The sequence below is a fragment of the Podarcis raffonei genome, chromosome 16 (genome assembly GCF_027172205.1).
Source record: "Podarcis raffonei isolate rPodRaf1 chromosome 16, rPodRaf1.pri, whole genome shotgun sequence".
Taxonomy (NCBI): Eukaryota; Metazoa; Chordata; class Lepidosauria; order Squamata; family Lacertidae; genus Podarcis; species Podarcis raffonei.
Window position 1 is genome coordinate 40745420 of NC_070617.1, and position 25695 is coordinate 40771114.

Below are 25695 nucleotides of genomic sequence, written 5' to 3' on the forward strand. Positions count from 1 at the left end.
CTCTCGGAGGATTGCAGCGGCCCACCCGGGAGGCGCAGAGACTTTTCTCGCAGGTTTTTTCGAGGGTTTTGTTTTTCTGTCCTGAGCCTGCTCACCTGGAAGCAGCTGGGGAAATTTAGGCTTGGCTGACAGCTTGCAAAAAGGTAACACTGATTTATCATTTTATTTATTTCTTATAAAAATACATCATGAAAAATTTAAAACAAGTTAAAAACAAAAGGAAATTAAAAACAGACACGAGTAGCCCATGCTTGGAGGCATGCTGTTAATTATCTGTATAGGCCTGGCAGAAAAGTTTTTAGCAGGTGTTTAAAAGTGGGCACAGGAGGTGCCTGCTGACTCTCCAGTGACAGAGAGTTCCACCGGACTGAGCCAATGACACTTCCTTATGGATTGCTGTACTGGGCAGTCGAAAAGAGACAAGGCTTCATGACAGCAGGACATGTAGTACAGCACAGTCTCCAGGGAAGGAGCGCCAGACCTTTATTTAGAAGTATGTCAGCCAGGATTGGCGATGAGGCATCACACTTTGTAGTTACTTGCACAAAAATGAACTTTTGGGTGGACGTGATGGTGGGGCATCTCATGGGGCAGAAGTGTGCACACTTCAGTTCTGTATTAAAGCTTAATAAGCAACTAGGAACCACATTCAGCCACAGGGTTTTGAAGTCAGGCTTGCCTCTTTTTTAACCAGAGTAGCCCACCACACAACAACCCTGGTTTCCTGCCCAGGTGCTAGATCAGCCGGCCAATGCCCCTTTAGGTGGTACTCAGGCAATCCCTGCTCTTTGTTGCTAATAGTCAACTGCTTGTAAACGATGCTAATTGAGACTTCCTTTGGCGGTTGGGAGCAGCTCCGTGGGCCACCTGGTTTCACAATGAGACTCTTGTGTGGTCCACAGCAGCTGATCTGTGTGGTTGAACTTGCACCATGCCAGCTGGGGGAAGGAGCTCTTCTGCTCTGCACCCAGAAAACTCAAAACCTGAAGATCTGTAACGGCCTCTTGCTTATTTTCATCATTTTTCTTTTCCATCAGTTTCTTCAACCCGCTGGCAACTTGGAGGCATCCGTGTCAGTTTGCATCAGCAAATGTTTAGGTAGCTGGGCAGCCACTTGCCTTTATTCCGATGCTCTTGGGGCAGAAATAGTTAGAGAAAAGTCAGCTAAGGAGAAAAGAACATAGTTGTGGTGAGTGGTGACTGAGGGAGGGGGTAAGTGAGTGCAGATTATAGGAGCAGAACTAGGAGCTTGTGTGTGCCTCTGAGAGAGGGATTCTGATCCAGAGCTTCATGTCTTTTGCAGTACACAGATGGAGCTCTTGTGCAAGTAAGTCTTCCCACAGATTTTACTTGCAAGGCACAGCTCCATGTGAGCCATGGAAGGTGTGCATTACACTATGGTGAAATCATAGGTATAACCTCACTTGCAGGAAACACCGTTTGTGAATTGGATTCCGCTCCATCCCACTAAGAGTCCTAGTTTTGAGCCAACTGCCTCTATGTCTTCAGTTGTGTCTTTTTACGGTCATGAGAACTACTCATTTGCTTCTTATGTGTCTGGTGGGTTGAAAGTGGCAGTTCTTGGAATCTGATGCCTGCATGGAGCTAGTCATGTTGGCTCACCCAAAATGAATGCCCCGCTTAGTGTAGAAACACTGAGAAATTATGTCCTGGTAAAAACAATAGCAAGGGCTTTAGGAAGACAACTTACAAGGGTGTTGAGGTAATAAGCAGGTCTGCAATATTTAATTGATTAATCTAACCAATTAAAAAAACCCTTTGATTACATAGTGTTCTGTGATTAATCTGTAGCAGATTTGATTACATAGTGCTCTTTGATTAATCTGTAGCAGATTTGACATACGTATAATCTTAACAATATGAAGTACCCATAAAACTGAATTTGGCAACTACTGTTTCCCTCTCTTCAGCAAGGAACTGTGTTGTTGCTTCAGCATTATTTTTGCTCAGATTCAGATTTGTTCAATTAATTTGCTGAAACTCATACTATTTATTTGCTAAGATTTCTTTAATCGGATTGACAGCCCAAGTAATCGGGTGTGGGGTTGTGTGATTTTATTAAGGTAGTAGGAATCCCACCTGTGCTCATAATATTTCAAACAGAACAGATTGTGTGCTCACTTGCTTAACTTAATACAGAGCACATGGAAAAGTAACCTCACAGTTGTCCTCCATCTTTGTCATGTAGGGGTTCAGTTCTCCGACATTAGCTGAGATGCAGACCAGGATGAGAAGATTCTCGGTGTACATCTTACCAGCTCTAGTACTTGCATGCTTGGTCTACTTAAGGAGAGATGCCAAGCTGGTTGCGTCTTTGGCAAACAGAGAACTGCGCAGGCCAAACGTGAGCGTTCCCAAGCTGGTGAAATCAAGCAAATGCTTGCCAGACATGATGGTTGCAAATTCCTTTCCCTCCCTCCCTGAGGTTCACCGTGTTTTCTTAACCTATAAACACTGCCGGAATTTCTCGACATTGCTGAAGCCCTCCAGATGTGCTGCAGAGACCTTCCTCCTGCTAGCAATCAAGTCCACCCCTGTGAACATAGACCGCCGCGCAGCCATCAGGAGCACCTGGGGGAAGGAGGCCATTATTGGTGGTAAATTGGTGAGGCTCCTGTTCTTGCTTGGCCGCTCAGAGATCAAAGTTCAGGCTCACTCCCTCCACCAGCTTTTGGCCTATGAAAACCTGGAATTTGACGATATCCTCCAGTGGGATTTTGTTGATAACTTCTTCAACCTGACACTGAAGGAGCTGCATTTCCTTCGGTGGGTGGCAGAGGACTGCCCCCATGCCTGCTTTGTGTTGAAGGGCGATGATGATGTCTTTGTGAACACGTACAACATTGTAGAGTTCCTTGAGCATCTGGACCCTGACAAATACCTTTTTGCTGGGGATGTCATCAGCAAAGCCCGGCCAATCAGGAACACCAACACCAAGTATTTCATCCCAGAGTCAATGTATCCGGCATCCTTCTATCCACACTATGCTGGGGGCGGCGGCTATGTCATGTCACGGCTGATGGTGCAGCAGCTGCAGGTGACGGTTGAGGACACTGAGTTGTTCCCAATAGACGATGTCTTTGTTGGGATGTGCTTGGCCAAAATGGGGATCATCCCAATGCACCATCCTGGCTTTAAGACCTTTGGAATCCAGAGGCCCTTTAATCCCTTTGATCCCTGCCTGTACAAAGAACTGATGATTATACACAAACTGAACCCAACAGAGCTGTGGGTCATGTGGACATTGCTGAAAGACGACAACCTCCGATGTGCCACGTCAGTAACTCAGAAACTATAGGATAGATTAGGATGTGTCTGGTGCAGTAAAACTACCAGACTGAGACTTTGATAGGAGCTGGCTTAAATTGATATAAACAGGTATCTTTCCTTTTTTTTTTAGATTGTTTATTGTAGAATAATTTTATTGCACTGATTTCCCACCCCCCCCCCAAATTGTTTACAGGTGTCCTCAAAAGTTAGCAACCTGCCATGCCCAGAGGCAGCTGCTGCAGAGGAGTGGGGGGGGGGAGGGTTTGCTTTCATGTTTTTCCTGGTAGCATCTTCTCCCTGGTACTGGAGTAAATGGCTGTGGCCAGGCTCTCCCTGCATCCTAAAATAAAGTCGTCTCTTGTTTCTGTTTCTTTGGTTACCTGCTGCACCAGCTTCACCTTGACTGGAGGTACTCATCAGGAGTACATTGGTCCATAAAGAGAAAAAACTTCAACTTGAGAGAAAACATTAAAAAATCGTATTTTCTCTGTTGAAGCACTACGGTCAAAGGTAAAGCAACCAGTGTAATACTTTTGGCAGTCTTTGTAAATGTCTCACTAGCGAATATGTGAAGTCTCAAATATTCTGGTGGAATGTTGGTTGCAGGATGTGGTCTGAGGGCACACAAAATGGAGCTACGCAGGTTCAGTCTGTTCAGTGCCTGATAAGGCTATCAAAGACTACCAGCCATAATGACTATATTCTTCCACTATTGTCAGAGGAAACGTCCCTCTCAGCACCAGTTGCTGGTACTTACAGATGAGGAGACTGCTATGGTACCCAGGTTCTGCTCATGGGCTTCCCAGAAGAGCAGGATGCTGACCATTGCCCTGGTCCAGCAGACTCTTCTTATAAGCAGAGAGCACCAGTGGATACCCTGGGTTACATGATGGTGAAAGGCAGGATGTTTTCTTTAACAGAAAAGGCGCAATTAATAACATTCCCCATCAGACTAACCCCAGGGTGTGTCTTCTTCTAATCTGGCATCAAGACATGTCTCCTCTACACAGGTTTAGATCAGTTTAAAACATGTTTAATCATTTTCATGGCTTCCAGATGAGGGATGAGTTTGTAAAAGTACAAATCCCATAGTTCTCAGGGAGAGAGGACCCACAACAGCTAAACTTGTTAAAATGTGTAGTGTCGCTAGATCACTGGAGTCTCCTACAGTAGCAAGCCACCCTGGCCTTGGCGTAAAGTCCAGGGGTATTTTGAGCTGTTCTCCAAACTCAGGTGCTTCTCTTCCCAATTTGAGGGCCCTCCAGATGTTTGCACTTCATTAGCAGTAGACAGGGGTCAAGGAAGATGGGGCTGTAGTTAAGCATCTGGAGGAAGGCAGGTGCAGAGTGCTTCACTAGGCCTGGGTAGCTGGACTCTGAAGATAGAAACCCCGAATCGTCTTTTACGGTAACCTCTGTATTAACCTAAGGGGTAAGCCACTGTACTGTAACAAAATACATGTTGCACAATATATTCATGCCTAACCAAGAGCCATAACATGTCTTCATGGTTTTCATGTTTCAGTAGTCATTTTTCTCACTGGAATTTGGGCAGGAAAAGGAACTGCAAATAACCCTGGCTTGCTTCGTTTCCTTCCCTTTCACACCAATGCTGAATTATTTGGAAGAATAGGGGTTGAACTCCCATGCGACAACAGAGAAAAATGGATAGAAGAAATGTCTATGCAGCATTTAAAATTAAAGATTGCAGGGAGACGGGGAACAGAAAATGGGCAATGCAGCTGATCACCTGCATGTGTGAAGTGTCTCCAGGTGACCAGCTAGTGGGGGGGGGGGGAAGATGTTAATAAATTGGAAAACCGTGTTTTTCCTCTTCTCCCCATCACCCATTTTTTAGTCTTGTCAGCTCCATAAATTTACATAAACAGGGTAAGTGAACAGGCTAGTAAAGATGTTAATGGGCAGGTAACTTTCCTGGGCTTAGTTGTAAGGGTGATGTGCATTACAAGCACACATAGACACATCTTTTCATATTATTATTGTTGTTCAAATTTCTGTATTGATTTTTAAAAATTATTATTATGCAATGTCATCAGCTAAGTTGGATTCTCCCCTTCTTACATTTTCTCAAGCTGCATCTTTTGCATTCCCCTCTCCTGAAAATCTCTGGGCCTTCCATGCTGCAGTTTTTGTTTTGATGGACTGCCTTGTTGTCTCCAAAAAAGCATAATGCATTGTCAAACAGCAGAAATCCAAATCATTGCTGACAAGGCCCACAAGTCCTGGCTGTTCCTTTTAGCATAAAGGTAAAGGGACTCCTGACCATTAGGTCCAGTCATGGCCAACTCTGGGGTTGCAGCGCTAATCTCGCTTTATTGGCCAAGGGAGCTGGCGTACAGCTTCCGGGTCATGTGGCCAGCATGACTAAGCCGCTTCTGGCGAACCAGAGTAGCGCACGGAAACGCCGTTTACCTTCCCGTCGGAGCGGTACCTCTTTATCTACTTGCAGTTTGACATGCTTTCGAACTGCTAGGTGGGCAGGAGCAGGGACCGAGCAGTGGGAGCTCACCCCGTCACGGAGATTCAAACCGCCAACCTTCTGATCAGCAAGTCCTGGGGTCTGTGGTTTAATCCACAGCGCCACCCGCATCCCACCCTTTTTTTTTTTTAGCATACCTTTCCTATATTTAAAAAAAGAACTGACTACTTTCTTTTCTGATGCAATCTGATTTATGCTTCCCTAAAGTTGGGAGTTGGTGGGTGGAGAATAGAACATTAAATTTAGTTTGCAATCTATGAGAACAGTGTCTTTATGGGGAGGCATAGATGTGTGATTATTTTTGCAATTATTTTTGCTGTAATTGATAGCAAGGGGCATTCAATTATGGTGGTATGAAGAGGAGATGAAAGGACGCTTGTGGTGTGTCTATTGAGCCATGATGTGTGTAGCAGTGAGAAGTGAATGTTTGTGTGCAACAGTTCCATCTGACCACAGGAAGTGATTTGCCTTTACAAAAAAGCCTAGCCCACCTTTCTTTCTTCACTTTTGGCATTACCTGGCTCACATAGCATTCCAAAGGGTTCTCTTCACTTTGTGTTTGAGCAAGATAAAACCCACTTCTATATCTCATAAGCTCCAAGCTATGTAGAGGTATATTTGATTTGAAACACAGTTTTGTTGGAGTTAGATTAAATGCACTTATGAGTAAGTCATACTGAATGTGCAAGATTGCACTGAAAATTTTAATCACTTGTCTCGAAAGGTGCCTTTTAGTAGTGTGATAGATGCTGCACAACCTATTCTCCCCATCACCTTTTGCATTTTTTACTCCATAACGTTAGGACAACAGATTATTCCCATTGCTGGGTGCAGCTATCTGAATTGAGTGATTAAATTATTGTTGTTGTTGGTTGTGGTTGTGGTTATGTATTGAGAGAGCCTTGTGTGACTTCAGCTACTGTGTGCTAGCATGTAGATCACCTGTGCCATATTGGGACGATTGTCTGCATAGTCCACTATTAAGAATCTGCCTTTAGCTACAGTTAAAAGAAGTCCTGCTAACTTTTATTTTTAAAAAGAGGTTGCTAAAGTTCACATAAGTAGGGGGGAGCATATACACACACAAGTGACATTTATCTTTTAAACTGACTTTCTGGCAACTTACTTGTGAAATTTCAGGTGCAATAATAGTTGGCATGACTTCATTTCCTTTACAACCCAAGTAAATATTTTCAAAGAAAAAACCCAACCCTTTTGAAATTGAAGGTTAGCTCCAGGCTTTTGAGAGTTTGAGGACCTGTTACTGAATCATCTTCATTAGCCATTCTAACAATAGATCTCCACAGCCAAGAAAGGACCCCCTCAGCTGGCTACCTTCACATTTGCATAGTTGATTTAAATAGAAACACTTTCCCACAAATCAGAAACACAACTTCCAATGTCCAAGACCTGCAGCTAACAAGGTTGGTATTTCAACTTAGTGCCTCCTTCCCCCATCAAAGTTGGGGGCAAAATCCTCAAGGCTAGCAACACTTCAGTCTTCACGCAGGTAGGCTTCTTCAACGGTTTCCTCCACGCTGGCTTGTCGACCGGCGGGCAGCAACGCTGGCTCTTCTGTCAGTTTCATGAGCTCCTCAGTTTGAACTTCCGCCAGCTTAGTCTCTGCTTTCTGCGACAGCTGCCGCACCTCTTGCACTTGGGTTTTCACCAGCTGAATGTGGTTATGTGTTGAAACGGATGCTTGATCAGCTCCTGAAAAAGTAATGTTAAAATCAGCAGTTTTACACCACAACACTGATTGGACTTGGGTCCAGGCACAGATCCAAGGGTGTTCATGGATGGGCACATGTCATTCACATTAAGACATGGCTGTCATATGACGACAACGTGCAGACATACATGGTTGCAGATGCAGACTTTCCTTGCACCCGTATTGCAGAATTCCTTCCATTATTTTCTTTTACCACATCACAGGACAACAAATCCTGAGGCTGGTTTAAAAAGATCTCTCCAAACATGGTCTGCATTTAATTAAACACATATATGCATGTTGTGCTATTTTCTTTTAACAGCTCCAAAAAGCTTTTGGAAGGCGGGGGGGGGGGGGGGCTTCTATGGTACAACCCAAACTCCAAAATCAGGTGTGGGAACACCCCTACATGTACACTCTTCCGGACCAAAGTGTTTGAGAGACAATTCAAGTGAATACAACTTGTCCTAAGATGCAAGGACAACAGTGGGGAGCTATTCAGTGATGGGGATATGCTTCAGTGAATAATACCAGACTGATACGCTGCTTCTGCTGCCATCTCTGAAAGGCGCAATGCAGTCATCCACCTGGATTCTAACTTCAGGTACTCCTGTTGCTTCGCAGTCATCTAAAGACAAAAGCTACAATGAGAAACAGCATCTGAACTTGCTTATTCCACCAAAAATAAACATTTTATAAGCAGGCTAGGTTAAATAAAAGCAAACTTCTGATTTGGCACATTTCGTTTACAACCACTCTCATTTGAACTTACAGCTGTATATCTGATCACTGTTAAGCCTGCTTTTTTTAAAAAAAAAAAAAGCTCTGTTTCAAGTGAGAATGGAGTAAGGAATTTGAAATCAGGCCTTTGGGGTCCATATCCAGAATATCAATGCTGGAATACTGGTTCCTGAAAAAGATGCATTGAGCCCAGGTTTCTTGCTGGTTCCTTACCTCTACTCGAGCACCAATGATCACCTGCCAAACTGCATCCTCCTCATTGGAATTCATTTTCCCAAGGAGGTGTGTGTATTTCTGGTACAGTGACACCAACGTGTAAACTGCCTGCAACAGGAAACAACCCATACTCAGTAGCACCCAGTTAACTAAAAGTTTGTGTTATGCTACAGAATTCAGAAGTTCAGAGACAGAGAGCATCTTACCGTTGTATACTCTGTTAGAGCTTCAATTAACGCATATGTTGTTTGAGAGAGAAGGGTACTGGTGCTATCGGTTACTAAAGACACAGCTCTTCGGATTAACGCTTCATTGCTAAGTGAGCTTGGATCATGTTTCTGAAAGACAAATATTATGTGTTTGCCAGCTTGCTTTTCAAAATAATAGCTCTTCAAAATCTGGAAACCTGACATGGCTGCCGGCAAAAAAGAAAAAAGCCAGAAGTCATTAACTTTAAAAAATATTTTATTAGCGTAACAGTGAGTACACCAATCAAAAGTATAAATATATATACGAATGTGTAAAATATATAAAATGATACCAAAATGATAATACTATCTGTTACTTATAAGAAAAAAATGACCTAAAACAACTGGAATGGTAAAACCAGTGTTCGCTCAGATAAAACCCGTTTAAATTAATGGACCTAAGTTAGACATGTCCATTAATTTCAGTAGGTCTACTGTGAGTAAAACCTGTTAACTAATTATTGAAACCTAGTACAATGTTTACTTATCCTCAGGCAATTCCTAATAAAGTATGTGGCTCGACATTATCCCATATTTACATAATTAAAAAGTCTCTACTTTTCACTGAACAGATTGCCAAGGCTTTTCTTCTTTTGTTCTGAGTTTGTCAGTTTTATCATATGTCCAATATCTCACACCTTAGCTCTCCACTCATCTAAAGTCAGAGCACTGGGTTTTCCCCAGTTATAACTAATAGCGATCCGTGCAGCTGTCAATAGATGAACTGTTAGTTCTTTACCTTCTGGTAACCAAATAAACCATAACCAAATAAAATAACTAGAAAATGCATTGGGAAAACATAACCCACAGTTACTTCTATCTTGTAAACTACAGCCATACAGAATATAATAATTTTTGGAAAAGACAAAATTATATGGTGCATATTTGCAGCTGTAGCATTATACCTCCAACATCCTTCAAACTAATACTACAAGCTTTCCATCACCAGTTCCAAATATCTGGTGCTATTTCAGCCACCCATATCTTGAAGAAGATTTTACGATCTCCAACTGTAAATTTTGAGGGTGGTCCAGCAACACTTCCTTGCGTGTATGCTAGCTCCCTTGCACAGCAGAGCGACGATCACACAGCTTAAGCACTGAAAGGATCAAGGTGTGTACGGCCAATGGCAATAAAACACTCATGGAAGCAGTAGAGCTCAGTCAAGCCTTGTTTACTTGAAAGGCAATATCAATCTTGACAGTAGAAGACTATTTACAACTTTACACACAGAAAGTAAGGCACACTTCAGTCCTACATGCTGCCTGCACTCAGCTCAGCAGTCTCTCCCCTGCAGGAATTGTGAAGTCCATAAATAAGTAATAATAAACAACAACAACAACAACAACAACAACAACAATTTATTTGTACCCCACCCATCTGTCTGGGTTTCCCCAGCCACTCTGGGTGGCTTCCAACAAAAATTAAAAATACATTAAAATTATTTTGAATATAATAGAATATTTGTAGGTTAAAAATGAAAAGAAAGCGGCAATGATGTTTATAGATGCTGAAAAAGCCTTTGATAATGTTTTTTGGAAGTTCATGATAAAGCTGTTAGAACAAATCAGAAGTGGTTCTAAGTTTTTAAAAGGAATAGCAGCAATCTATTCAGAACAAAAAGCCAAACTAATTATAAAAAGATCCAAAAAGGAATGAGACAAGGATGCCCATTATCACCATTATTGTTTATCCTGGTCTTGGAAGTACTTGCCAAAAACATAAGAGCGGATAAAGAGATCACACGTGTAAAAACTGGGAAAAGTGAATTCAAGTTAAAAGCGTATGCAGATGACCTAGTGATAACAATGGAAGAACCTAAAACTTCACTCCCTAAAGTAATAGAAAAAAATCAGAAATTTGGGGAAGTGGCAGGATTTCAGCTAAATAGGAATAAAACTAAATTATTACGGTAGTTAAAAACATGAAGCAAGAAGAAAGAACAGAGTTAGAACAAAACATTGTGATTGAAGTCTATAAAAAGGTTAAATATTTAGGGATTTGGTTAACATCAAGAAATATAAACCTATTTAAAAATAACTATGAAAAAATTAGGCTTGAAGTAAAAAAATTTAGAAATATGGAATAGAATGAATCTCTCATTGTTAGGAAAAATATCGGCGATTAAAATGAATGTGTTGCCAAAAAAGCTATTTCTTTTTCAAGCAATACCAGTCATCCTGAAAGATGAATGTTTTCAAAAATGGCAGAAAGACATTTCAAAATTTATCTGGGGGGCGGGGCAACAGGCCAAGGATAAAGCATAAAATACTTACAGACGTAAAAGACAGAGGCGGGTTTGCCCTCCCAGACCTTAAACTGTATTATGAATCTGCTTGTTTGGTATGGATCAGGGACTGGATGAGATTGGATAAGCAAGAGGCATTAGAACTAGAAGGACATGGCAACAGATTCAGCTGGTACGCATACTTAATGGTATGGGAAAGAGAAAGTTCATAGAAGTTTTTACAACCGTATAATCAGGAAATCACTAATGAGAGTATGGGAGAGATACAAAGACTTATTGGAATCAAAGACCCTGTGGTGGCTTTCACCACATGAAGCATTACTGCTCAAACCACTTGAAAAGAAAGGAAAATGGCTCACATATGTTGATTTATTAAAGGACCATGATGGAAAATGGAAATTAAGAGATTACGATGAGATCAAAGACCACTTTCAGAGTTGGTTGCATTATCAACAACTATATGAAACACATAAAGAAGACAACAAGAAAGGATTCCGTTACACAAGATCTAGGTTTTAAACGGAAGTGATTGAAGGGAAAGTGAAATTACTGAAGGCCGCATACAGCATACTATTAGAATGGGAGACGAAAGATGAAGATGTAAAATCAGTTATGATTAAATGGGCACAAGATGTAGGTCACAACGTTATGATGGAAGAGTGGGAAAAATTATGGAAAACTGATTTAAAATTTACAGATTGTTCGCTATTGAAGGAGAATTACATGAAGATGATGTACAGATGGTACACAACACCAGTGCAGTTAGGGAAAATGTACAAAACTAGTTCAAATATATGTTGGAAGTGTAAGGAAAAGGAGGGGACATTTTATCATATGTGGTGGGATTGTAATGTAATTTTAAAAAATTGGGAAATGGTATACAACGAATTGAAGACAATGTTCCATTTAACATTTGTTTAAAAACCTGAAGTATTTTTGTTAGGGATTGAAGGGAAAGATCTGCCAAAAAAGCTGAAAAACATATTCATATATGCGACAACGGCCGCGAGAGTCCTAATAGCACAAGGATGGAAGACTGAAGAAACCCCAACTAAAGATTCATGGCAAGAAAAATTGATGGACTATGCAGAACTGGCAAAACTGACACATAAGCTATGGGACAAGGATAACTGTGACTTTAAAGATGAATGGGAACCCTTTACAAAGTATTTGAAGATGCAACAAAGCGAACTGGACTCCTTGGCTGGTTTTGAATAAACATTCACAAACCTTTTATTGATAATAATCAGCTAAATAGTTTGAGGATCTATACAAATGTGTAACATGCAGAAAACAGCACTCTCAGAGAAATCAAAGACTGGAACTGAGGGAAGCTGGGGGGTGGGGTGGGGTTTGTGTAGGAGGGTGGGGGGAGGGAGGAAAAATGGGGCAAAAAATAAGGATGATGTTTCTGGATAATATGTGTTGTTTTAATTTTGAATTTTAAAAAGTTAAAAAACAAATAAACAAACAAATGTCACACATTAAAAACTTCGCTGAACAGGGCTGCCTTCAGATGTCTTCTAAATGTCAGGTAGTTGCTTATCTCCTTGACATCTGATGGGGGGGGCGTTCCACAGGGCGGGCGCCACCACCAAGAAGGCCCTCTGCCTGGTTCCCTGTAGTTTTGCTTCTCACAGAGAGAGAACCGCCAGAAGGCCCTTGGCGCTGGACCTCAGTGTCCGGGCTGGACGATGGGGGTGGAGACGCTCCTTCAGGTATATAGGACCAAGGCCATTTAGGGCTTTAAAGGTCAACACCAACACTTCGAATTGTGCTCCACATCTATTTATAGCTGCTGTAGACTAAATAATCTTGCACCTCAATGCTTTGAGAATCTTCAAGAATCTTCTCGGTGTTACTGGAAACAAATGGCTCTTTCTTACTTGCTCTAACAGATCTTGCTCCCATTTAAAAAAGTTTGGTAACTAAATGACACCTGGGTTTTTACCAGCTGAATGTGAAGGACACTGTCACTCTAATTAAGAATTTTGCTGTATCACAACAAAGATCCATCATGTTCAGCAGGCTGTTTCTCACAGAACTCAACCAAGTAAGTATGTCTGGAAAGCCTCCAAGCAGAAAATGAAGGAAAACTGCTTTTAATAGCCACCAACAGACCCATTCTCCATTCACCTCCACTTTTAAAGCTAGCAGGTACAGTCATACCTTGGGTTACAAACGCTGTGGGTTGCACGTTTTCGGGCTGCGGACCGCATCGAACCCAGAAGTACCGGAACGGGTTACTTCCAGGTTTTGGCGCATGCGCATAAGCTGCAGGTTGCAAACGCTGTGGGTTGTGAACATGCCTCCCGCATAGATCATGTTCGCAATCCGAGGTATGACTGTATCATAAATGTTATCTTGCAACGAATTTCATAAATGAATTATGCACTGCATGAATGCCCTTTTGAAAATTCATATTGAATCTACTGCCAATCACTTCAATTGGATTGCTTGAAGTTTAGTGTTTTATAACAGGAGGAGGAAGACGGGGGCTAATTTGTGTGCTTAGGAAAACACTGAAAGGTCCTCACTTTTAAGATAACTTTACTGCTTTTTAGAGTACAAAGAACCCTTACAAACCTCATCTAATGTTATAATTACTCTAAAAGGTAGATAAGCCGCCTGGAACACTTCATACTTTAAAAAGATTTCATATTCCATAGTAAGTGGAAAAGCTCAACAGAACCAATTCATTCAAAAGTGTTATTGGGCTCACTCTAGCATTACTAGAATCCTTATTTCTCTGGGTCTTTGCTGTAGTGGCTCGCCAGCTGTGGAATACCCTCTGTGGTGCCCATCTGGTGCCACCTTAAGCTCGGTTCCATTGCCAGGTAGCTGATTTCTCAGGCATTTCTAAATTACAAACTTTGCTGTGCAACAGTAAGACAGGAATGGGGAAACTGTTGGCAGATGAAGATGATGGATTTTTCGGAGCTGGCCAACCGGATTGGAAGAGTCCACGACAAGAAGGAGGAGGAGTACCAGGAAGAATGGATGAAATTTAAAGACTATTTAGCTAAATATGTTAAGATAACTTAATTGGAAAAGCTTGCAAATATTAGTTAGGCTTAGGATTTAAATATGTAAGGATAAGATTTAAGATGTTTAAAGTTAAATTAGAAAGAATGAAAGATGTTAAGTGATCAAGTTAATTTTTTGAGAAAATTGATTTTGGAAAACTGTTAAAATGATATATAATGAAACTCAAGCAAGGGGATTTGAGGAAGTCACTTAATAATGTTACCAAGATTTAAACAGGATGTTTGTATGTCTGTTTTGAATTTTTGGAAAATCAATTTTAAAAAATTGGGGGGGGGGAAGGAATGGGGAAACTGAGGCCCTATACCTGTCGTTTGATTCCCAGCTCCCATCAGCCACAACTTGCCTGGCCAATGGTAAGGGATAATAGGAGTTGTAGTCCAATAACAAAACTCTGTCCTAAGAAAAAGGGTTAGTGTTATTTAAATATTTTATTAATTATAAAGAAATAAAGTATGACCACCCCAAACAACACTATTAACAAAGTTTTACAATTAAAAACAGTAAAAACAAATTGCAATGGACTACTGCAAATGGTTTGTTTCACACTGCCACTTAATTCGATTGTGTCTGCATATAAAGAAAGCCAAATGTTGTGATTTCTCCGTTAATTATATGAGGGAAAAATAAAGCAGCAATGATACCTTAGCAGCTAGGTGCTGTATGCTTATAATAAGAACCTAAGAAAAGCCTGCTGGTTCAGGCCCAGAGCCCATCTTGTTCTCACAGTGGCTCACAAGATGCAGGTGGGAAACCAGCAAACAGGATTCAAGCACAAGAACACTCCCCTTTCATAGTTTCCAGCAACTGGTATTCAGAAGCATGTATGCCTCCAACTGTGGAGGCAGAGCACAGTGTTGAACCAGACCAACAAGGATGAGCGACTGAATTTTTAGTTCTTTATTAGCAAAGCACTTGGTTACATCACAAGAATACTCATGCTGACTAGCTGTCTAGGCACCTATGACTAGCAGACCCGTGCTCTGTCTTGGACAGTTGGAGCTACAGTGTGGCCCCATCCCCTCCTGTCCTAAACTTGCAGTGCATTCAAACACCTGATGGATCCTCCTCAACAGCAGCTCTAGCTGTTCCAGGCACTACACACCTCTCCTTGAGCGTGGAGACAACAAAGTGGGGTTTCCATAACTGTCTCTAGAAGCACCTCGGTCTCTCCAATATCCGAGGCCTCCTGCACCTCTTCTGTCTCTCATTGCCCTGTCTCCTCTTCCTGACTTTCCTCTTGCACCACCAGTCTCTGCCTCCCTCGGCTCACACAGCACCCCCTCCCATTCCTCTGGCTCCTGCCCATCCCTGACAAAGAGCCACATTTTCACATGCTGTTTAAACAGCTGCAAACAAGTAGAGACACAGATGACAGGAGGCAGTAAGTTCCAGATAAAAGAGTAACAAGGACAGAAAGGCTGGAGGTGTAAATAGAAGAAAAATTCAACCCCAAATGGAAGGGAAATGATTTGTTTTAGAAAAGAGAGACTACCAAAAAATTTAAAAATTAAGTTGAACCTTGGGTCCTGACATTGTAACCGATAAATATTTCCCAGAGGGTTACCTGTGTAATAGGAATTGCAGACAAGGTTACTCCAAACCCCAGTGCTACCACTTTGCTCCATGGTCCCCTCAATCCTGACATGCAACGAGCTTTACCATTTGCCAGGATGGGAAAACTGTGCCTAGGGGGAAAAACATATCCATCTTAGGTACAAGTGCTATAAGCAATATGAATTCTGGAGGACAAATGAGCAAAGATCCACCATATTTGGAGTCCACTGCCAGCCAAGTCCTGCTTACAGTCCTCTCATTTCAAAAGCCAGGCTGTTAGGAAACTGAGCAGGAACTCCTTAATTGTACACATCAATGTATTCCTGTTGTGTTTTATGATTTTCCTGATATTGTAAGTGAGCCAAAACTGGTCTGTGACCGTAATAATAAAATTCAATTCAACTGTACATCTGTCACTGCAAAACAGTCTACCTCCTCCAGGATTTAGACTATAAAACATTTTCAAAGATACCTTGTACCTTTGAAGATGCAGATTTTGATTTCTTTATTTGCTCACGATGCAATACAAGCAAAATAATCCAAATAAAACAATACAGGCAAACTACGTCCAGAACCAGCAGTTAAAAATCACAACAGCAACAGTTAAAAGAGAGATGTGTACAGTGAATACAAACTGGGGGGAGACAAAGCTGCGGGGGCGGCAGAGCGAAGTGGAGGAAGCTGGTTCCTTCCTACAGATACCTGAAGAAAGCGTAGCAGCTCCGCAGCCACCGGCTACTCAAGGCCGTCGCCATCTTGGTTCAGTCAAGGCGCAGCGGAAACACGTCATCACCAGCGCCACGGCTAATGCCATAGAGATATTTCGTAAGGAGGGACGTAGCCCTCCGCGCCCCTTTTCTTCTGCGAGAGTCCCGGTCTTCACGTTTCGCGCCGTTGCCTTCCTCAGAGACTGATCCCGGCTGGGTCTATGAGGGATTTATACAGCTAGAACGACGACAAAAATCCTCATTATTAGGAAGCCGCCGCCTTCTATCGTCACTTCCGCTCTGAAACGGCTCTGGTTCTGTTTATGTCTTCGCAGAGCAGGAAGGAGAACGTGCGCGCTACAGAGATGCGAAAGTGTAGAGTGGCGCTCCTCTATGGACACCGCAAGCTTGTTACCGGCCCGGCGCCACGGGCGCCTCCGAGTCCCACTTGCTGGAAATCCTGAGCGAGATGGAATTGGCGTCGACGGCTGTGGGAACGGAGCGTCCTTTCGTCTGGTCCTGCAGAGTCCATCTCTTTAAATGACCCAGCGGCTCTTTCTTTACCGGAAGTTGAACCCTTGTGACTACGTTATTTTTCTGGCTCTAGGAGGTTTCAAGCCGAAGCCCTTGGACGCATGCGTCGGGGTCAGCAGCGGGGGGGGGGGGCGAGAGGGCCGCTTGCGTGTTAGCACGTGATCCTTTTGGCGGGAGAGACCCCCTGGCGCGTGCGCGTGGCGAGCCGCCCCCCCCCGCCCTCGCTGCGCCCTGAGGGGAAAAGCGCGCCTTTCCTTTCGCGCTGCCAGAGGCGGCTGATAAGAGACCCGGATTTGTTTTTTGCGTGTGTGTCTTTTATGTTTAATAGAGTTTGCCTTAAGTTTATTCTCTCTATTTAGGTCTCAGACTTCCAGAGTAGCTGACATATTAAAACAGAAAAAGCACACGCAAATGAAAAAAATAATATGAAAAATCGCAAGCAGCAGAAGAGCAGCATGACAAATCAGCCCAAAATAAAAGCAACAAGCAAAAACCCTCACAAGAGTAAACACACCTACAGATAAAACAGATGAAAACATAGGGAGGAAGCAATAATGAAAAACAATGAAACATTAATAGAACACACACACATACAGATCATTGCAACAAAAGCATCACAGCACCAGCCCTTTCCTTAAAAACCAGTTGGTTACCAAAAGCCTATTGAAACAATAAAACTCTCCAAGTGCCGGTGGAAGGTCAACAAGGAGGAAGCCAGGAGGGAGTTCCACATTCTGGCTGGGGGCAGCCACTGAGAAGGCCCTCTCCTGTGTGCCTGTGAGGGTGGCAGCGCCCAGAGAAGAACCTTCTCTGAAGATCTCCACCCAGGCAGGACTGTATGGGGGAACAGAGTCTTTCAGACAGAGTGGACCTAAGTCATGGACCTACAGTCCCATAAAGGTCCCTTCTGCACATGCCTGTGTGATGCTTTAAGAAGATCGGAAGAGCCTGCTGGATCCGGCCAAGGGGCCCATCTAGTCCAGCATCCTGTTCTCACAGTGACCAACCAGATCCTGCCTGTGGGAAGCCTGCAAGCCGGACATGAATATAACAGCACACTGCCCAGCTGCAGTTTCCAGCATTGCTTGCAGGTACAGTATTACACTTTAATAAACGTCACATTTCATAAAATGGCATCTAGACCAGATCTCAGCCCTTCTGATCATCAGAAACATTAACTTGTAAACACATATACATTATACACCATTACTATCGTAATGAACATTTCCCTAAATATAAACTGAAAGGTTTGATGAACATTAAGCAAATTAAAACCTATGGTAGAATAGCTAACTTTAAGCGTTAGTTTCATGGCGATCAGATTTATACAATATTTAATTAGATGTTTAAAATACTACTTTTTTAATTTAACTTTTTATTGAATTATTATGCAGATACAAACGAAACAAAGTATACAAACATTTCAATTGAATAAAAAAACAAAAGAAAACAGAGCAAACGCAAAAAGTAAGAACATAAGCATAATACAACGTAACTATAATAGGCAACCCGGAATTTCATTTCTCTACTGAGATACTGACCCTTCTGGGGTAGATCTCTTTTTATTATACTTTTGGTTTTTTGACTTCCATCGACCTCACGGTGGTTCATTTCCTATAACTAAAACAATATCTCTATATTTCAATAAATTCCTCATCTTGGTATAAGGAGACATTTCCCCACTTACGGGTTTATTCTAAACACAACCAAATCTTGGTTGTTGAACCTTGACTCGATAGGTAGGTATTTAGGCATCCCCATTCCTTCTGGGCTATTTTATTTGACCTGCTCCTTAAGGCTTCAGTCAACTTAGCGAGTTCCAAGTACTGGCTCAGCTTTTGTAGCCATTCTTCTCTAGTTGGTATATGGTTACCCTTCCAGTACTTGGCCATTAATATCCTAGCTGCCGTCACTGCATAGAAAAATAATTTTAATATTTCTTTTGGAATATTGTCAGTTAGAATCCCAAGGAGGAATGATTCCGTTTTTTGTGTGAAATGTAATTTTTAGTAATTTTTTCATTTCCTCATAGATTGTGTCCCAAAATATAATTTCTTTCAGGGTTTAAGGTAACAATCTTAGCAGACCTTTTACCACGATAAACAATGTAGCAGTTGAGAAACTATTATATAGGTAACAAAAAGGTTAAATGTCACTTTTTCCTAAAAATATTTTTAATATCAATTTGCATTGATTATGTCAGGTATCCCATGTAGATACCTTCAGAACATTCTGTTTTTTAAGTCCTCCTATTATTTGTGTTTGTTTTTGTTTTGCTGTTACAAGGTGTAGTGATACGTTTTTATCTTATGTTCTGCTCTGCAGTTATTGAGGATTTAATGCAAACAATCCCAATCTGAACAACATAAATTATACAAGACCCACAGGTAACTCGGTTGCTTTTATTTTTAAAGAGAACAATTGCACTGGGGTTTAATCCTTCTCCAGACAGCATTGTGCCAGAGATTTTGTATCAGAGAGAGAAACTAAAAGCACAAAACCAGGAGTGTGCTCCAAAGAGGTAACAAATCATAATTTAAAAAGTCAACATCTCAACCTAGTTACAGCCTGATCAACTAGCTTCTGTTTTTATAGTAGTACTCCCATGGAGAGACAAGAGAAAGAAGATGAATTTCAGAGGATAAATTTGTAATTGATCTTCTAACTGAAATACCGACTCCTGAAACAATATGCAAAAAGCACAATAAGATCTGCACCAGCAGTCTATACTTCCAGAAGGTTGGAGAAGAGACTTACCATCATTGCTCTCCCTGATATTTGCCTTTTGCTGCAGTCAGCCTCTTCTGGAGTAAGGAAATGGGAGGCAGCTGTAGCCTGAAAGCCAGCAGTATGCCATTTGAATTGTATTTAATTAAGCCAGGCTCCTTCGAGTGCAGCAAGACCAGAACCTTTATTGTTGGTTAACTTGTTTTGCTATGTATTTATGTGGTGTTGTTGTTTAGTCGTGTCCGCCTCTTCGTGACCCCCTGGACCAGAGCACGCCAGGCCCTCCTGTCTTCCACTGCCTCTCGCAGTTTGGTCAAACTCATGCTGGTAGCTTTGAGAACACTATCCAGCCATCTCGTCCTCTGTTGTCCCCTTCTCCTCCTCCTCCTCCTCCTTCATGGATCACTGCCTTGCCGTGGCGAAGGGGCTTGAATAACTCAGAGAAACTATGAGTTATGCCGTGCAGGGCCACCCAAGATGAACAGGTCATAGTGGAGAGTTTTGACCAAACGTGATCCACCTGGAGCAGGAACCGGCAAGCCACTCCAGTATCGTTGCCAAGAAAACTCCATGGACAAAGGCAACAGGCATGTATTTATGTACTTAAGCCTATATTGTTTGGAGATTATTATTTTTTTGGTCATGTTTGCCAAATTGTTTTTTGTTTTTGTTATTTTGATAGAATTTACTCACATGTTCTGTATTTTATATATTTGTATATTTCCAACGCTCTTCATTTCAGTGTTTTTTAATGTTTGCTGTGAAACTGCTTTGGGTACAATTCATTGTGGAAAAGCAGCATATAAATAACCTCAATCAATCAACCAAAAAATAATTAAAATAATTTGCCGTGCATTTTATATATCTAAAAGATACATAATTAAGCAGGTAACAAAATAAACTTGTCGAGTCTCTAGAATAGAAATGGAATTGTGTTTATTGATTGGGTGTTGGATAGACAGTGCATCTGGGCTCCATCTGTAAGCGGCTGGTGGAAAACATGAGCTGTCACTTAAGCACCAGGAAATAAGTGGTCCAGCCAGCCAACAGCAGCGCCCCTAACAGCACTGTGTAACTGAACAGCACAAAAGCTAGGAGTTCCTTCAGCACCTTCAGGAAATGGACAGCAAACGATTCCTGCATGATTCTGGCTTTGCAATGTGGTGGAAATAAATGCATGGGAATAGTCTGATCTGCAAGGGAGACAGAGACAAAACAAAAGTAGGATTAAAGTTGTATTGTAAAGCAGAAACTGATCTTGTGATATACAACAGTGACCTAAGCTGATATATATAATAGAGCAGTCACATACACATTAACTCATAAGTAAGTTTTGCTGAATTCAACGGGGCTTGACCACACTCTAAGTTGGTTAATGGCTAGAAATCTGTGCTCAGGCCGCTGATGGTCGCAGTACTCTGGGCAGATTTGAAAGTGGTTCTGCAAAATCTAAATTAGGAGTTTGAAACCAAGTAATATGTCATCTACACAAATGATTACTACACAAAGGGGTCAGCCAAACATGAGGAAATTAGACCCCACAAATGGATTGTGTGCAGTTGGAGAACAAAACCTCTCAATATATACCTGATAATGCATTAATACCACCTAAATGCACCAATAAAAAGCAGTCTGTTCCTCCAAAGGGAGGGAGCCTCCTTTAATATTTAATGTTATAATTGCATCTAATGGACAGACTGGCAGAAAACTTTTGCTTTGATTTAGGGTTGAGTACATATTGTTTAGCTTGCATCTTTTTATCTGCCCCAAATAACCAGCATTAAAGTGGGAAATCCATTGTGGTAAAATTGATATACAGCACTACTGCAACATAGCCATCTGCAGTGGTCCTTAAACTTTGGGGAAGTAAGGGCGCTGTATCCTTTCAGTTCCCAGGGCTTTGGAGCTTATATGCTTGGCTGCCCTATTCCATACTGCACATTTTTGCCATTATTAAGATTTGATGAGCCAATTCAGTATAAAGATAAAAAAAATCCTATTCTTTCTAAGGGTGTTTGTATATGGAAGGGGTTTTTTTTAAGAGGCACACACACACTGAGAGGGTCACAGACTAAAGAAACACACGTTTGTCTCAACAACAGAAAAATAAAGCCAGGAAGCTAATCCAGGAAGATTATTTTTCTCACACAATATGAAAGCTGTTGGAAGTGAACTGAGTTTCCATAATGCCAAGCACCTGCAATAATTATTAAAAGCAATGATCGGATAAATTTGTAAAACTGTGTTTAATAATCTGTTAATTATCTGTTTAATAATCTGTTAATCATTCTTAATATCAATATATGTCTGCTGATCTCATGCAAGGTTTTATTATATATATGAAGAAAACAATATAGTTATCAGACCACAAGTTTAAAATATTTTACATGATATAAACTAATTTAGAAGAAGTTTCTTACCCTGGGCAAATGACGGCATTTACTTAAAGTTGCTCTGCACCTTTGTTTCTGGTCTCTCCCTTTAGCGTCTGACTTGTGGGAGGCTTGTGATGTAGCTGGATCTTCTTCGAGTCTGTTAATCTGGAGAGGCAGGCATAATGACGCTGTATTTACAAGGCAGCTTAAGTAGGAATGGACTAGGTGTGGTCAGGGACAGGACCGCAGGATATACAGAACTCCTTTGTTCATCTTCATTGTCACACAAAAATATCCCTAGTGGGTTTTTTAAGTGAAAGTTTAATGCACGCAGCCTGGGTGTCTTAAAAATTGCATTGTACTGTATTTCATAAACTGTCATTCCCGCCCCCCACCACTTACAATTGTGCTTTTGTTTCTGGTTCTCCCCGTCCACAATTTTCAGTAACAGTTGTGTGTATGATTTCAGTTATATACTGCAGTTGCTTCAGACAGGCACAGAAACCAGGAGGGCAAGGGCTGGGAAGTTGTGGCCCTCCACATGTTGTTGGGCTCAGTGTCCCCTAAGTCTTAGCCAGCATGGCCAGCAGTCAAGGATTATGGGAGTCATAGTTCAACAGCAACTGAAGGGTCACAGGTTCACCAACCCTGTAGAAGGAAAACAAGTATGCATAATCCAAACTAAAAAGTCCTCTAATACGTATTGACGACTATTGGCCGTGGGCTCAGGTGTAAGGAGAAGGAAAGATAACTACCAGGGTGCCTCATACCTCCACCTCAGCTCCAATGTTTCAGGAAGCTTATGATTTCCTGCACATTTCCTGTTACAATCTTTTTAATGGTCCTGTGCATAGAAGCCAACTCCTAGGAGCCTAGGGGGCTTTGCCCTCCCCAATAAAATATTTGAGGGGGCCATGCCCCCCCCCGTTGATGGGCATTGCCATTCAAATAGTGTGTGTACACCGCATTGTGTGATCAATTATGCAGGGTGGGGCTTACCTGGGCCGCCACAATATTTTATTCAAGTTGGCACCCCTGGTCCTCTGTGTTGAAGATTAACACCAAAGGCACAAATCCCCTTGTTTAAGAAAAACGAGTGGGTGACCCGTGATGGTAAAGTTGCTGCAATTTGGCCCACTCAGCTGCCTGGTTCTTTCCACTTGGGATGATGGTGTGATTGTGACGTTGCTACCATTTTGATTTTCTCAAGATGACTGGACCACCCAGCACCCTATTGCATCAGAGCAAAGGCATCTCCATTATGTTTTGGATGACAATTCCCATCACAAATATCTCATTTCTTGGTTGAGTCCAGAGAGACTGGCACAGGGCCCATGCCTGATTCTTTTATTAAGAGTCCTAATATAGCTCAATTTGCATTACTGAATCGAGAATAAAAGGCATCTTATCTCATGACAGCAGTGAGACAGGGCACACACACCTCCCATCTCAGAACAGCCATGCCTCCCACCATAAAACTATATTTTAAATTATGTGGTTTTAAACCAAAAGCTTTATGTTTCCTGCCATAAACCAATAACACATTAAGATTTTTTTTAAATACACGTGCCTTGGATCGACTACACATAAATTGCAAACAATAAAACCATCAGTTATAGTAAAGGCATACATGGAGTAAATTGTTACTTGAAATCAATTAATTTGAATAACTTATTTTCTCTGGGTTTATCCCTGAAAATTGACATCTTTTCTAAACAGATTGGGAAAGAGAATGTAATACTGTACTTGCTTAAGTTCTGTTTAGTAAAGGAATGTATCTATCTACTTGTTAGCCTGAGGTTGGTTTCTCAACCTACAATTTTTGTGTGCTAAAAACAGGAGGCTAATTCTCCCCTTAATGCAGCATCTGTTGTAGAAGGAAGTTAAGGGATTGAGTGGGTGGTTGCTGAACAACTCCCAGCACACCTGGAGGATGTGGACCATTTGGATCCCTTCCAATCGGGATTCAGGCCTCATCATGGGACTGAAACTGCCTTGCCTGCGCTGGTTGATGATCTCTGGCGGGCTAGGGACAAAAGTGAAAGCTGTTTCCAAGTTCTGCTGGATCTCTCAGAGGCCTTTGATACCATCGACCATAACATCCTTCTGGAATGTCTAGAGGGGCTGGGAGCTGGAGGCACTGTTAAACAGTGGTTCTGCTCCTTCCTCCTGGGCAGTGTCCAGAAAGTGGTGGTGGGGGGATGAATGTTCAGACCCTTGGGCTCTCACTTGTGGGGTGTCTCAGGGCTCCATCCTCTTGCCCCATGTTTTTTAACATCTATATGAAGCCACCTAGAGAGATCATCAGGGGGTTTGGGCTGGGTGTTCATCAGTATGCGGATGATACCCAGCTCTCTCTTTTAAATCAGATCCAGTGATGGCAGTGAATGTCCTGTGTGAGTGTCTGGAGGCGGTTGGAGGATGGATGGTGGCTAACAGATTGGGGTTGAATCCGGACAAGACAGAAGTACTGTTTTGGGGGGACAGGGGGCAGGCAGGTGTGGAGGACTCCCTGGTCCTGAATGGGGTAACTGTGCCCCTGAAGGACCAGGTGCACAGCCTGAGAGTCATTTTGGACTTACAGCTGTCCATGGAGGCGCAGGTCAATTCTGTGTCCAGGGCAGCTGTCTACCAGCTCCATCTGGTACGCAGGCTGAGACCCTACCTGCCTGCAGACTGTCTTGCCAGAGTGGTGCATGCTCTGGTTATCTCCTGCTTGGACTACTGCAATGCACTCTACGTGGGGCTACCTTTGAAGGTGACCCGGAAACTGCAATTAATCCAGAATGCGGCAGCTAGACTGGTGACTGGGAATGTCCACCAAGACCACGTAACACTGGTCCTGAGAGATCTGCATTGGCTCCCAGTACGTTTCCGAGCACAATTCGAAGTGTTGGTGCCGACCTTTAAAACCCTAAACAGCCTCGGTTCTGTATACCTGAAGGAGCATCTCCACCCCCATCGTTCTGCCCAGACACTGAGGTTCAGCGCCAAGGGCCTTCTGGCAGTTCCCTCACTGTGAGAAGTGAGGTCACAGGGAACCAGGCAGAGGGCCTTCTCGGTAGGACACCTGCCCTGTAGAACGGCCTCCCATCAAGGCGATAAGCAACTATCTTACTTTTAAAAGACATCGGAAGGCAGCCCTGTTTAGGGAAGTTTTTAATGTTTAATGCTGTATTGTGTTTTTAATATTTGGTTGGGAGCTGCCCAGAGTGGCTGGGGAAACCCAGAAAGATGGGCGGGGTATAAATAATAAATTATTATAAGTGTCAGACCCAGAGTCTTCTATATACACATCACACTTAGAAGTCTATTTTGCACAGAAGAAAAATTGTCACAGCTTCTCCAGAACATTACAGCAACATTTAAAGGCGACTTCTGCTGTAAACACAAGTCTGGTTTCCTGAGCTCAGTCCAAGATATCTTTCCTCTAAACACCACATGGCAAGTGCTTTCTCAGCAGGCTTACTGCTCAAATTGTGTCTGTACACACCCTTTATCAGACAAGTGCCACACTCACCTACACTTTAAAAATAAAGTTTATTTTTTACCCTTAATGCTGCCTGCCTCCTTCTGGTTATTTCAGATGAAAGCATCTCTATTTAAAGTGACATCTTTCACTGAGATGCATTATAGCTTAGCAAATGGACTCTAAATTTAATCAGGCACCCTCATTATCGAATTATTATCCTTGGGATGAGCAAGGCCTTCCCCACAAACAGATCAAAATCAAGCTACTCAGGAAGCCATTTAGGATGCAATTACTCCCCCAGTGATATGGTGAAAAATGCCAGCT

At 42.2% G+C, this 25695-nt stretch overlaps 2 protein-coding genes across 2 annotated transcripts; one reads left to right on the plus strand and one right to left on the minus strand.

Moving 5' to 3' along the window:
• B3GNT4 (UDP-GlcNAc:betaGal beta-1,3-N-acetylglucosaminyltransferase 4) lies at positions 1–3660 on the plus strand. Its single transcript, XM_053369136.1, has 2 exons — positions 1–143; positions 2210–3660. Exon 2 carries the CDS (start codon positions 2237–2239, stop codon positions 3317–3319), a length of 1083 nt encoding a protein of 360 aa, XP_053225111.1. The 5' UTR covers positions 1–143; positions 2210–2236; the 3' UTR covers positions 3320–3660.
• Positions 3661–6794: 3134 nt separating this feature from the next.
• Positions 6795–16594, minus strand: DIABLO (diablo IAP-binding mitochondrial protein). The gene is made up of 6 exons (XM_053368886.1): positions 16259–16594; positions 15567–15687; positions 8665–8796; positions 8456–8566; positions 8033–8129; positions 6795–7503 (listed from the first exon to the last, which is right to left on the minus strand). The coding sequence occupies exons 1-6, from the start codon at positions 16309–16311 to the stop codon at positions 7286–7288; spliced, it is 732 nt and encodes a 243-aa protein (XP_053224861.1). The 5' UTR covers positions 16312–16594; the 3' UTR covers positions 6795–7285.
• Positions 16595–25695: the final 9101 nt, after the last annotated feature.